At 46.0% G+C, this 13,098-nt stretch overlaps 8 protein-coding genes across 8 annotated transcripts; 5 read left to right on the forward strand and 3 right to left on the reverse strand.

The window, feature by feature from the left end:
- Window positions 1–513: 513 nt before the first annotated feature.
- Window positions 514–774, forward strand: KL928_000001 (uncharacterized protein; the record flags this gene model as incomplete). Its single annotated transcript, XM_043201315.1, has 1 exon — window positions 514–774. One exon carries the CDS (start codon window positions 514–516, stop codon window positions 772–774), a length of 261 nt encoding a protein of 86 aa, XP_043061896.1.
- A 520-nt stretch (window positions 775–1,294) lies between these two features.
- Window positions 1,295–2,830, forward strand: KL928_000002 (uncharacterized protein; the record flags this gene model as incomplete). Its single annotated transcript, XM_043202426.1, has 1 exon — window positions 1,295–2,830. The coding sequence occupies one exon, from the start codon at window positions 1,295–1,297 to the stop codon at window positions 2,828–2,830; it is 1,536 nt and encodes a 511-aa protein (XP_043061897.1).
- Window positions 2,831–2,933: 103 nt separating this feature from the next.
- Window positions 2,934–5,237, forward strand: KL928_000003 (uncharacterized protein; the record flags this gene model as incomplete). The annotated part of the gene is made up of 2 exons (XM_043203537.1): window positions 2,934–3,089; window positions 3,681–5,237. 2 exons carry the CDS (start codon window positions 2,934–2,936, stop codon window positions 5,235–5,237), a joined length of 1,713 nt encoding a protein of 570 aa, XP_043061898.1.
- Window positions 5,238–6,293: 1,056 nt separating this feature from the next.
- On the forward strand, window positions 6,294–7,688 carry KL928_000004 (uncharacterized protein; the record flags this gene model as incomplete). Its single annotated transcript, XM_043204648.1, has 1 exon — window positions 6,294–7,688. The coding sequence occupies one exon, from the start codon at window positions 6,294–6,296 to the stop codon at window positions 7,686–7,688; it is 1,395 nt and encodes a 464-aa protein (XP_043061899.1).
- Window positions 7,689–7,947: 259 nt separating this feature from the next.
- Window positions 7,948–8,900, forward strand: KL928_000005 (uncharacterized protein; the record flags this gene model as incomplete). The annotated part of the gene is made up of 2 exons (XM_043205759.1): window positions 7,948–8,782; window positions 8,875–8,900. 2 exons carry the CDS (start codon window positions 7,948–7,950, stop codon window positions 8,898–8,900), a joined length of 861 nt encoding a protein of 286 aa, XP_043061900.1.
- A 119-nt stretch (window positions 8,901–9,019) lies between these two features.
- On the reverse strand, window positions 9,020–10,411 carry KL928_000006 (uncharacterized protein; the record flags this gene model as incomplete). The annotated part of the gene is made up of 1 exon (XM_043206312.1): window positions 9,020–10,411. The coding sequence occupies one exon, from the start codon at window positions 10,409–10,411 to the stop codon at window positions 9,020–9,022; it is 1,392 nt and encodes a 463-aa protein (XP_043061901.1).
- A 245-nt stretch (window positions 10,412–10,656) lies between these two features.
- On the reverse strand, window positions 10,657–11,118 carry KL928_000007 (uncharacterized protein; the record flags this gene model as incomplete). Its single annotated transcript, XM_043206423.1, has 1 exon — window positions 10,657–11,118. The coding sequence occupies one exon, from the start codon at window positions 11,116–11,118 to the stop codon at window positions 10,657–10,659; it is 462 nt and encodes a 153-aa protein (XP_043061902.1).
- A 185-nt stretch (window positions 11,119–11,303) lies between these two features.
- Window positions 11,304–13,001, reverse strand: KL928_000008 (uncharacterized protein; the record flags this gene model as incomplete). The annotated part of the gene is made up of 1 exon (XM_043206534.1): window positions 11,304–13,001. The coding sequence occupies one exon, from the start codon at window positions 12,999–13,001 to the stop codon at window positions 11,304–11,306; it is 1,698 nt and encodes a 565-aa protein (XP_043061903.1).
- Between the last annotated feature and the right edge of the window lie 97 nt (window positions 13,002–13,098).

Here is a 13,098-nt window from a genome sequence, read left to right on the forward strand (position 1 = left end):
GAAAGCCAGTCAGTCTCAATCGCTACAGGGACACTTTGGCGCTCACACAGGCCTCGTTCAGCTGCCACAGTGTACGAGCATGGGCATTGCGGTCGACTTTTTCCACCCAGTTTCGCCTGCTGCGAAAACGCCGTTAGTGTGCGGGAAATATTCTATTGGCTCGATCACCCCTGAATATTGCACATCCCCGAAGTTGACGTGATCTGAATAATGCAAGTGTTTCCTGATAATAAAGATCTGCATACACAAAAAATTTTCAGCACGGGTCCTGCGTACAGAAGCAGAAAGGCCAATGATCTGTATGGGTTTTGGGCTTTTGAGTCCCGCATTGCTTCTAAGCACTATTCACTGTAAGGGCCAATAGGTGGAAACGGTGCCTTGAAAACCATAATTCTCCAAATAGCAATTAAGGACCCTAGCTAAAGAGCCGTAGCTACGGACTTTTCGCATGTCAGTCAACCATATATAAGTGACCAAAAAACCCTCTGTTTCAACTACCAGTTACAATCCAAAATGAGATTCCTTTCAATCACTGCTGCTTTGACTGCTCTTGCTTCCTTCGCTGTCGCTGAAGACCTTACCACCTATTCGCTGGTTATCGACAGGGATGGAGCTATTTTCACCAAGGTTTTGACCTCCACCATCGGAAACACTGATGCCGGATATGCAGAGCAGTATGCCACTGACACCTCCATCCACGTTTACACCGTCGGAGATGCAGAGGCTTCCTCCTCTTTCTGGGCGTACGTTAGTACTGCCACTGCTACTGCTTAGCTGACGTGGTTTTTTTATAAGCTTAGCATATTTATACTTATTAAGGGTGCTAAATAAGCTTATGAATTATTGTAAACAAGCCTCGGCAATTTTATTACAGTACAAGTACATTTTTTATTATGTGCCAATGCCAAATGGATTAAAACAAACTCGTCCTGATACCACGAACATCGCTAAACTACTTCCGTCATTACGTGTTGCTTAGATAAATTTTTTATCTATCTTCGTAATGAGATCTTATCCAGATAACCAAACATGAGTTCTAAACTGCTATTGGTTTCGGGTACGACAAATTCGCGGGGTTTCCGAAGGGAAGAAATTTTTTTGCCTATCAACTCGCATTATATTTTTTATCAGCTTTGTCGGGGTTTCAACCGAAGAAATATTTTTCAATAAGGCCTATCATAAGTCTTATCGGAGAGCGTTTTCCGGGACTTCTTTTCCGATAAAGGCAGCGATGAGGAAAAGATACGGGTCCCACGCTCTATTTAACTAGTGTCTTGCTTGATGATCAGCATCAATGTCCGACAATAAAAGCTCCATTCACAAAGTCCAGGCGACCGCCATCAAGAGCTTCAAATCTCCTCTTGGAAAGGAGGTCGTGGTGGACGAGAATCATGCAGACGTAGCCTTAGAGTATGCAAGAAAGCTGGACACGATTGAGGGGGTCACGAACGACGAATATAACGCTTTGAAGCGGAAAATTGACTTCATGATCCTGCCACTTATTTCTCTCATCTATGGAGTCCAATACATGGACAAGAGTACGACATCTTTTGCGGCCATCATGGGCCTAAGAACCGACCTGCACATGGTGGGACAACAATACTCGTGGACTACCACGGCGTTCTACTTGGCGTTTCTCGCAGCAGTGTTTCCTTTGTCTAGATGTTTGCAACGTTTCCCGCTTGTCAAGACGACCTCCGTTTGTATCATTCTCTGGGGAATAGTTTTGACCTGTCACGCTGCATGCTCGAGTTATGCAGGATTTATTGTCTGCCGAATTCTTCTGGGGTGTTTGGAGTCTGCTGTGACTCCAGGTTTTGTGCTACTCTCAGCCAAATGGTATCGACAGGAGGAGTCTTTTCTGAGAACAGTGGTTTACTACTCCAATAACGGGTTTGGTACAATACTCGGATGTGCTATTGCCTATGGTTGCTACATCCATGCTGACTCCTACTCCATGGAAGCATGGAAAGTGCTCTTCATCGTGACTGGTGTTATGACCATCGTCCTTGGAGGCTTGCTGATGGTTCATATTCCGGATAATCCCCCAGATGCTTGGTTTTTGAACGAGAGAGAAAAGATCTTGGTTTTCCAGAGAGTCAAAGACAGCAAGCAAGGATACGGAAACCCGGAGTGGAAATGGTACCAATTCAAGGAATCTTTAATTGATCCCAGAACCTGGCTTGGCTTCTTCTACGCATTTTCCTCGAACATCCCTAATGGAGGACTTGGATCCTTTATGTCAATTTTGTTGTCAGACTCACTAGAATACGGCGACAAGAAGAGTCTGCTCATGAGAATGCCCGGTGGAGCTGTTGAGACCGTCGGGCTAATTGCGTTTGCACTTCTGGTTGGAAAATTCCCATACCGAATTGGTATCTCTTCGTTTATCACTGTTGTCGTGATTATTGGATCATGCATGCTGGCATTCTCTTCGAATGCCCACGCGCAGCTTGCAGGATTATATCTGTACTCGCTGTCGCCTATCGGAATGATTTGCTTTCTTTCTCTCTTCGGATCAAATACCCTTGGGTACTCCAAAAAGGTCACTTCGCAAGCAATTCTTTTGATCGGCTACTGCGTCGGAAACCTAGTTGGACCACAAACGTTTTTGAGCACCGAGGCCCCGGGATATCACTCAGCCAAAATCGCAATAGTCGTCTGCTACATTTTCTCTCTCTTTTGCCTATTCGCTCTGCTTGGAGTCAACTATCTTGATAACAAGCGCAGAGAGAAATTGGAAAGCGAGAACCCTCTGCCGGAAATTGAGAACCTGGAGTTCTCCGATTTGACTGACTACGAGATGCCAGGGTTCAGATATCTTTACTGAAAAAGATGTAATAGGGTAGGTAATGTATTGTTTTGTAACTGATCCAGTCCCATGTCCGTATGCATTTTAGCGATTTAGCGATTCTTACTGTAATGATTTATCGATGCCTAAGTCTGATCACGGAGAGAGTGTCAGACCTGAAGATGAGCTCTTTAAAGGATCGAAATCTTTTGTGGAGCTCAAAAGTTGGCCAAAAACTCCCGAGGCTCACCAACCTCCGCCTCCGGATCAACCGAAGCCCCTAAAATTGAACGACATTGTATGGCTTGGATGACATATCTGCAGACCAATTGATTACATTTCTGGTAGCTTCTTATCTGGCAAAAGATCTCTCTACGACTCAGCCAGCACATTACTGGGTTGCAAGATATACGCATTGCTTCTCACAGAGTGGTAATGGTGCATGAATAGGATTTGAATTAATAATGCTGGACTCAACTGCGCTGTCGAAAAATACACCATTAAATCTCGAAAACGTTCTGGCTGTGATCAAAACATTATTGGAGAGCTTTATCGTAGCAATATGATTGGAACAAAGCCATTATACGATGCGAGTATTCTAACAGCAGGCTTTGCGTTTGTAATTTTAAAAAATATAGATTTGTATTAATTAAATATCATAAAAATAATCTACTATCCGATCTTCTTGTGTCTTGCCTAGTTCAGCATGAGTCACTCGGTGGCGTGTACCATCTGTCGGAGTCGAAAGTTGAAATGCGATAAGACAAAACCCAAGTGCTTAAGATGCCTAAAATCACAAGTTCAGTGCGAATATTCAACACGACATATTTCACCCACACCCACGAAAGACACTGAGCGCACAAAGCAGGTTTGCATACAGTGCAAACAGGGTAAGCGAAAGTGTTCAGGAACATTCCCTTCATGTGATAGATGCCAAAAATTGGGCAAATCGTGCTCTTACACTCTTTTGCGGCCTTTGACTGAGATCGAGGCCTTGGAAAAATTCTACGACACCATCGATTCGGAAAGCAATAAGACAGCCGTTGAACTACTTTGCCAAAGAACAATTGAGCGAGACTTCCCCTTTGTCGCTGGAAACTTTCTTGATCCACAATTTTTGATCAAATTAACAACGGGAAAAGTGTCATTGTCTCTAGTTAAAGCTGTTGTAGGTATGTCACTCGATATGGTTGTTCCTGAGCAGCTACTCGTAGAATTCAAAAACCATTGGTACTCGAGACACCTGTCCGAAACACTTCTTGCTTCCGGGGAGATGAAGCTTGAAGACTTTCAAGCCCTGCTGATTAATATCGTCTGGGGATGCTCGACTAGTTCTCAGAAATACTTTTTCCTGATTCCCATACTCTCAAGAATGGCTTACGGACTTATTCTCAACCGCGAGCTTGACTGGATAAAAGACATTTCTGAGAAAGAAAGACGACGGCGTATGGTATGGAATGTTTTTGTTCTTGATCGGATGTTTTCAGCAGGAGTGCCCGAATTCATGTCTTGCGATTTGAGACTGTTAACAATTCAGCCTCCTACTTATAATCTAGAGGCTATGGGAACGCTAGTTAGCGAGTCCCCGTTCCATACCCACCTGCCACCCTATCACCATCCATTCAATTTGTTTTCTCTCGCTGTTCATTTGTCACAATTGAGATACAACACTTTAAATTGTGTCAAATTGGTGGAAAAACAACACAAAAAATGGTGGGGAGAGGACTCCTCAACTAAATCCGTCCTCCACGATATAGAGCTTACGGTTGAACTATTGCCTGTTCATTTACAATATAGCATCGAGAACGTTTCCAGGATGAAGAATGATGAGGAAAAGATTTTCTTCATCAACCTACACCTGTTGCTACTCCAGATCCGTTGTGACGTGCACAGGCCGGTACTTTACCATCTCCTGTACAACCGCACGATCCCTAACTCAGACGAAATACCACCCGGCAAAATACAGGCTGTACATGAGGAATGTATGAATCATGCTTTGCATGTGTCCAAAATCGCTCAGGAAAATAGACGTCTTATCGCGGATGCATACAACACGGTGTCAATGGCGTTTTCACTTTTGGAGGCATCCCGCTTGATGATGTACAATGTTTCTCCCAATCCGTATCAGACTCATGCACATTTTTCAGAGACGCTAAAAAACCACATAAATGCCAACATTGAAATCATCAATGGCTCAAGATGGGCAGATCCATTGACAATTAATATTTTTGTCCAGGACCTTCAGAATGCTTCACAGAACCTGGGCATCCGTTACGGCAACTCAAAAAAAAACGTCCTCCTGCTTTCAGAATTGCACCCCGCCCACGCACTTACTGAAGCTGCGTCACCTGCTGGGGACATGACGGCAGATGTGGGGTCACCCGCTCTGGCTGAATTAAATTGGCCGTTTAATTTTCCTCATAACGAACTGTTGCCATTCTTTTAGTGTATCATTGTATAGTCCTCACAGCTCTGAAATCGCTAACATGCTACCGAATTTTAGTTATTTCTGAAATCATGAACTCTAACTATGCTAATTAGCTGACACGCAGGTGGTGCTGGTTGATGAGACGATAAACCGTCTGGACCTTTGTTAGCAGGAAAACGATGTGGTACATACATGAAAGGGCAATTGTTTGATATTCGGGCTGACTGTGGTAAATACTATGATCTTGGCTGCTCAAGTGGATTGAGCTTCTGGGTAGAGTATGCATGTCGTAAGAAGCCAATTGGTAACGGAGATGGATTTTCATAAATTGACATTGTCATATCTTATCAAATTTGGAATACTGAAATCAAAATAGTGGAGATGTTTCCGATCATAATTAAGATATCAGCCCCAGACTCGAAGTCCGGCCATTTTTTTCATTAAAGCAGTCCCGCCTCGGTTTCGTATCAAACGTATTCGGCCCCCAAGCTGTTTGACTGCAAATCAGTATGCCGGTTCTTCCCATGCCAAGTATGCGTCAAATTCGTGAGATCCACAATATAAGATTGCAGGTTTCCAAGATCAGATCTGGGCTGGATATGCAGGGACTATTGATAAAATCCGGATTAAAAGGGGTCACAAAAAATCGCGAATGTCGGAATTATCAGAACTATGCCACACCAATTTATAATTTTCGTGCGATGCCTGAAACCAATCGCATCAACAAGATCGCTCTTAGTTATTCACGTAAACTTGTTAATGTAGACAAAGTCACCAAAATCTTTACGGTAATTCAAAAGTGTCCCTCCCTCACAGTAGCTTGATGAACAAGGTGCAAGATAATAATCAAAGTACCCGTTCCCAATGATCGAATATCTAAACTACCAATACAAATCCGATAGTCTCACAATCTGGCATGTAAACCTTTCAAAGTAATATCTCATTCATGACTTAGTTTATTCCCCACCAATCAGATCCCACCCAACTGATCTTTTACACATATCCTACAGATAGGCCTGCAGAAGTCCCGTTGCAAAATCAAGCTCAATCTAAAGCCACAGTTCAAAGGAATATATGCCACATACAGCCAGAAAACTACCATCCTCAGCTTTAACCATGACCCCAACGAAACAGCATCTATTTCGATCGACCTTAACTCAGGCATTTCTGGTTGGCTTTTTGTCATTCACACAGCCTGGCATCTACGCTGCAATTGCAAATCTGGGAGCCGGGGGCCAGGCAACCACAAAGACATGGAATGTGTCGACGGTCATTCTGAACGCAATGGCGGTGATTTTAGGGCCCATATCCGCACTTTTTGCCAATAGGTTTGGTCTAAGGCCGACATTATTTATTGGATGCATAGGACACACGATCTACTCTGCGTCGCTGTACTATAACACCAAGACGGGAGACCAGGCATTTATTTTGGTCGCGTCTGTGCTTCTAGGAATCTCTGGGGCCGCTTTCTGGATGTCTGAAGGAGCCATTGTGATGAGTTATCCGGAGAAATCGAGAAAGGGTCTCTTCATTGGCATATGGCAGATGCTGAACAAATTTGGAGGAGTGATATCCGGTTCAGTCGTGTTTGCCATGAACCACAGTGGGAAAAAAAAGGGTCAAGTAAGTCTTAACACATACATAGCTCTGTTCTCAATCCAGTGTACTGGTCCGTTCTTTGCGCTGTTGCTGTCGCCACCAGAGAAGGTGATTAGAAATGACAATACCCGTGTCGAGACAAACGTGGTCAAGGATGGGCTCGAACAAATGGGCAAACGATATTTTGGCCTGCTGAGAAAAAAAGAGATCATACTTTTGCTCCCGATCCTCGTAGTCAACACATGGTACAAAACATGGCAAAGCAACTTTATGACACACAATTTTTCAGTCCGGGCAAGAGCGTTGAACGTTCTTCTGACTGCCCTGATTGGGGGCGTTGTGGACGTAGCTGGAGGTGCTTTTCTTGACTGCCAAAAAATATCTGTTAGTTCGCGAGCCAAGATATCTTGGGTTTTTATCGTCGTCTTCGAAACGGGGTTTTACATCTGGGGTTTTATCGTGCAAAGAAACCTGACTCATAGCACAGACGCTCTTGACTGGTCGACAGGAAACTACTACTACGACACGTATGTGCCAATGCAGATCTTCAAAATTCCAACCGAGTTTGTGTTCAATTGGGTGTTCTGGGTGGTGAGTGTGCAAGAATTTAGCTCCGAGGAAAATGTCTATATTTCCGGTCTTATCAGAGCAATCGAGTCCTTTGGGTCGATGCTGTCTTTTTTGGTGGGAGTCACGAATAGCAACGACATGGTCAATCTGTCTGTGGCCGCAAGTGTTTTCTGGGCTGCTGTACCAAGCGTAACATATTTGATTCTTAAGATTATCGGAACCACGCACAATAACCCTGAAAGTGTTATTGTTCAGAACAAGAGTGGCGAAATTGTTGAAACTACAGCGGAAATTCAGTAAAAATATGCAGGTGTCTCGTGGTCGTTCTAATGAAAATTACGGAGCATCTCCGCAACTGAGTTCACATCTGGGCCTCAAGGCGGCCACAATGCTGGCTATTGCTGCTGCTTCGGACACTTCGGCATGTGGGAAAGCTCGGATGAAGACCGCTGCTAGACACGGAATTCGATTTCTGCGTGACATTACTAATAACACGTGAGAACGGTATTCGGAGCAGGGCTCTATTTAACCTTTTAGATTCTCTCTTTTAGACTTCCAAATGTCCTTACCAAAACATCAAAAAGCAGTGGTTGTTGAAAAATACGGAGCAGGCCTTACTCTCAAAGAGCTTTCAGTGCCTGAAGTGGCCCCTGGGCAAGTGCTTGTCAAAGTGGAAGCCAGCGTTATAGGTACAGAGATGAAGGCGAGAGCCGAACGGCCTAAAAATCCACTATTTTGCATTCCAGAGCCTTTTGTCACGGGAACCTCAGCCGTTGGAAGAGTTGTGGAAAGCGACACTTTTGAAAAAGGGCAGCTGGTTTATCTAGACCCCACCGTTTGGTCAAGAGACTCTCCTGGCCACTATATTGTGAAGTCGATTGCAGATGGCCCGACACCTGAATCCAAAGCGTTATCTTCACAGGAGTACAAAAGAAACGGCTACATGTCAGAGTATACATTGGTGGACATCGAGAGTTGCTATCCTATCAAGGAAGAAGCTGTTGGCTTCGACACAGACATTATTGCCGGTTTGAGCTTTCCCCTCGTGGCATACGGTGGACTGAGGGCAATTGATTTGAAGCCAGGAGAAACTGTCGCCATTGGTCCTGCTACAGGAAAGTTCAGTAGCGCTGCTGTTGCGGTGGCTGCTTCAATGGGCGCCAATGTTCTTGCCTTGGGAAGAAACAAGGCGGCTCTTGAGGCAGTTGCATCCAAGTTTACCAACGCTCATCCTGTTGTCCTGACGGGCGACAAAGACGTCGATGCTGCCACTCTGCAAAAACATGGTCCCATTGATGTTTTCATGGATTTTTCCCCTGGCAAATTACCTGGCCCGATCTATTTGGATGCTGCCATTGGTGCTATCAAGTTTGGAGGCAGAATCGTTCTTTCAGGTTTCCTTTTTGGCAACGTGACTATCCCCTATGCAGTTTTGGTCTCGAAGGACCTTACTGTCAGAGGAAAAATCATGTATTCGCGCCAGGAGGCCAAAGACTTTATCAGAATGGTTGAAAATGGGATTTTTAAGCTGGAGCACGTCAAAGTGAAGAAATTCCCCATCGAGAAATACTCTGAGGCAGCTGACGAGGCTTCAACAAGAACTCCTTGGGACCACCAGGTCGTATTAAGCATTAAGTAACTATACTCTTGTTTTTTTCCATTAGCTTGTCCCAATTTGTAGACCAAACCAAATAAATCTCCACTGCAGACAAGAAAAGCTCTCCAAGCAGAAGACCTGCCCACAAACCAGCAACTTCCAAGCCAAAGTAGAAGCCCAGCAATAACTCCAGAGGAATGGCAATCACGTAATAGGCCGTGAGGTTCAATACCGAGCCTATGTTTTGGCGTCCCTGGCCTCTCAAAAGAGATGAAAAAATCGCATTGACGGCGTCGCCGAACTCGTTCAAGGCCACACCACGGAGCAGCTTGGAAGTAAATTCAATGACTTCCTCGTCGTCAGTGAAAATATGCGGCAGCCATCCGCGGAAGAAGAACATGATGCTGAAATTTATTAGTCCGATGGCAGCTGTTGCTACTGTGGCGGCTCTCACCACTGTAATGCAGTTGTGAGAACGAGCTCCAATGTAATTAGCGAGCCTAACGGAGGAGCAAATGCCAACGGAAAACGGGAACTGGAAGAGAAAGATCGAGACGGTGGTGACCACGGTCTGCGAGGCCAGTTCGACACTGCCAAATTTTGCAGAGAGTAGCGTGATGACTCTGAAGGAAAAACTTTCAGCACAAACCATGATGATTCCTGAAAGGCCAATAGAGAACTGACCCCAATCCTGCAGCAAAACCGATAGACGCAAATCGCTGTTCCAGCATTGGCGGTCGTCAAAGTATATGTATGTGACCACCAGCACAGAAACAGCCCAGTAAGTCAGCACCAAGGATAATGCTGGTCCCAAGTAGAATCTCTCAAAAGCCATATTGAAGATCAGACTAAAAGGGATTGCTCCAGCCAGCACTAATGTTGGCGCCCTGAACTTGTTCTGGGATAGCAAGTACCGCTTGGAGCACTCAAACACAATGAGAGCGGGAATTGCAAGCACCATGAGCCGCAAGATAGGAATGCACATATCTGCAAGCTCTGGCGAAAATACGCGGAGCAGAGGGCCAGAGGTCATCCACAGCAACGCGATGGGGATAAACATTATATGCAAAATCAGGATGCTTCTCTGGTAATAGAGACCGACTTTGGTATAGCTTTTTGCTCCAAACGCAGTAGAGCACAGTGTATCCTCTGCGGTACAAAATCCAAAAACGAGCGCTGGCCCACTAATGTAGAACAAGTTGATTGCCATGGATGATGCGGACAACACATCCTTCCCCTGCTTTCCTGCGAAATAGATGGGGATTACCAATAAAAGGGAGCTTTGCAACAGGAACGTCACTAGAGTGGGGAGTGAGTTTCTAACGAGATCTTTTAATTCTAGCTTGAAAGATGTTGTAACATGAACTGGCTGATCCTCCTCGGCGGGAGAGTCATACCGTGGCCTTGTGTCTGGATCTATAATCATTTCTATAGGATTGAAAAAAAAAAATAAGCTTAAAAATTTAGAACCGTTTGCCAAGGCCGAGAAAAAGGTACCTTTGTATGCTCTGAAGTTAAGGGGTGGAGTGCTGGTGACTTTTTTTTCGTCGGAGTTGATTGGCAAGATCCGTAGTTCTACAATGATGTGTCCGCTACAACTGTTTTCTGGCCAGGCATACCGGACCGTCGGGATTCAGCTGCCTCCATTCCATTGATATTTACACAGCTTGATTATTTATCCTGCATCACGGCAAAATCGCCGTCTGACCAATGGAGATCGATCACGAGGTCCTTGATTCTCCAAATATCATCCGCGGTGTCTTTGGCTAGTTCAGCTCTGTAAACACTACCGGTAAGCAAGAACTTACTCCCCTCAACCATACCTTTCCCCTTTCCAAAATGCTGAGCATACGCAATAGCGGTGAGGGTGGCTTTCGAGCCCTCAATGTTGATACGGAAGTTTGAAATAAGATGGGTGGTGTCAAGATCTGCAACCCTACCGTAGCAGAGATCACGAAGCTGTTGCTTCCCGGTTGCTCTTTCTCCAAGAAGTTCAATACCACCATCATCGGTGAAGCAAGAATCAAAAAGCTCTGCGTCACGTGTGTCGAGGGACAGGCCGAAACGGTAGATGGCGTCGGCCACGGCTTCTTTTTCGGCTGGAGATCCAGCTAGCTTCACTGGAGCGGTCATGATGAGTGTGCTATTATCTACGAAACCGGCTGGTTAAATAGTCTTGAGTGGGTTTCCGGGGTTAAGAGAATAATTTCTCGGATTTTGCACATCATCGGAGATAAAACATTGCATATCATCTGTCGGATTTAAGCGGCCGAAACTGATGTTTTTCAGAAAAAAAAAAAAAAAGACATGGGCCGGACCTATAGCGAAACCTCTTTGACTTTGACATCGGCCTTGCTGGGGGGTTTCTCGAGGTTCTCGTGCTCTACAGCGTCGCTCTCCTCGGACTCGTCCCAGCATATGCCGAGGTTTCGGGCTTCCTGCTCCGTGAACGTTCCGAACGGATTGACGGTATCGAGCTCGCCAAGTCCGGAAGGCGGCGATAGACGGTTGAAGCAGTAGTGGAGCAGGAACGAAACAATAAAGCCATAAATGAATGCCAGCTGGTACAGGTGTTTTGCTCCGGAAGGAATCTCGATATTTGAGTTGCAAGCGTTGACAAAGCCGGGCATCAGCGGCGCAAATCCAATTACCCAAGCCGCAAATGACCGCCAATTAAAGCCTCCGTTGAACCAGTAGATTGACCTGCTGCTTGGCTCAAACATGTCCATCAGCTTGAGCTTTCTTTTTCTGACGGCCCAGTAGTCGCAGACCATGATGCCTGTCATTGCTCCCAAAAGCACCGCGTACGCAGACATGACGTTGATGAAGACACTTGCTGTTGAGAGAAGCTGCCATGGCTGGATCAGAATGGAAATGCAGAGTCCGACGTAGGCGCCTCTCCTCAAAGTCAAAAATTTGGGAAATAGGCCCGAGAAGTCCATTCCGGCAGAAAATGCGTTGTCGACCGTGTTGATGGCCAGTTGTCCGGCTAGCAGACCAACACCGCAGAAAAATGCGCCTGCTCTGCTCTTGGCATTATAGTCGTCGTCAAGCCATCTTGCGGCCAAGAGAGGAGGGTTCCAGATGCCGCCGTCGGTGTCCGGATACAGTTTAGCAGAGGCAGAAGTGGTGAGACACCCAATGAGCGGGACCACAGAGCCATAGAATAGAATCGACACGATCTGGCCAATAAGCGGGTCCTTTGGGCTTTTTGCAAACCGATTATAATCCGGCTGGTTTGTCAGTCCCACGGCGATTGTGCCGATGGTGGTTTTAATTCCAGCCATGATGGCCCAGCCTTTGTCCCACGCAGTATTTGCCTGGGCCGGCTCAGACAGGAGGGGGCCAGCCCCATGAGCAGCCTTCAAACAGTACACCATCATGCCAAACAGCGTCGCGCCGGTCATCACGTTCAGCGTGGTAAGCAGTCGGGACGACTTTTCAGGGGGAACGTATATCATTCCGCACATGAGGACGCAGTAGATGACAAAGCCAACAAACTCTTTTGTTTCCATATGCGTGCTGGCAGGCATGGTATTTTTCATGTTTTGGTAGCCTGGAGCAAGCGAAGACAAAATTAAGGAGATGCAAAGACCTCCGGTCCAGGACTGGGTGGACAGCCAGACGACTCCGAGCATGATTCTCTGCACTATGGCGATATAAGAGCCTCTCATGCCCCACACACAGCGACTGAACACGGGGTAGCCGATATGGTACTCTGCTCCGACTTGTCCATTCAAAATAGCCATCAGACAGATAATTATTCTTCCAATCACGTTGGCCACCATAGCCATCCAGACGGAGTTCCCGATCGAGATCAGCGTCGAGCCAACCTGGTAGTTTGAAATACAGAGGTTGTTGATGGCCCAGAAGCCCATAAACGTCCACATGTCCCATGTGCGGCGGTGCGGAGGCAGTGGAACGATATCATCGTTGATCCACGGTGTGGCTGGGGTTTTCCCCAGCTTGGAGCTCTTCAGCTCGACGGCTTTTCTCAGTCTGACAAAGCTCACCATTACGGTTCCAAACCGATCGCTCGACGGCCAAAATACGGTATGTATATAGAATGCGCCTCGCTCCACCAGCCAACGCTCTCCACCAAAACGGGAGATA

This window comes from Ogataea angusta (genome assembly GCF_019207475.1).
Source record: "Ogataea angusta isolate 61-244 chromosome Unknown 61-244_NODE_1_length_1302399_cov_90.877568, whole genome shotgun sequence".
NCBI classification, from domain to species: Eukaryota; Fungi; Ascomycota; class Pichiomycetes; order Pichiales; family Pichiaceae; genus Ogataea; species Ogataea angusta.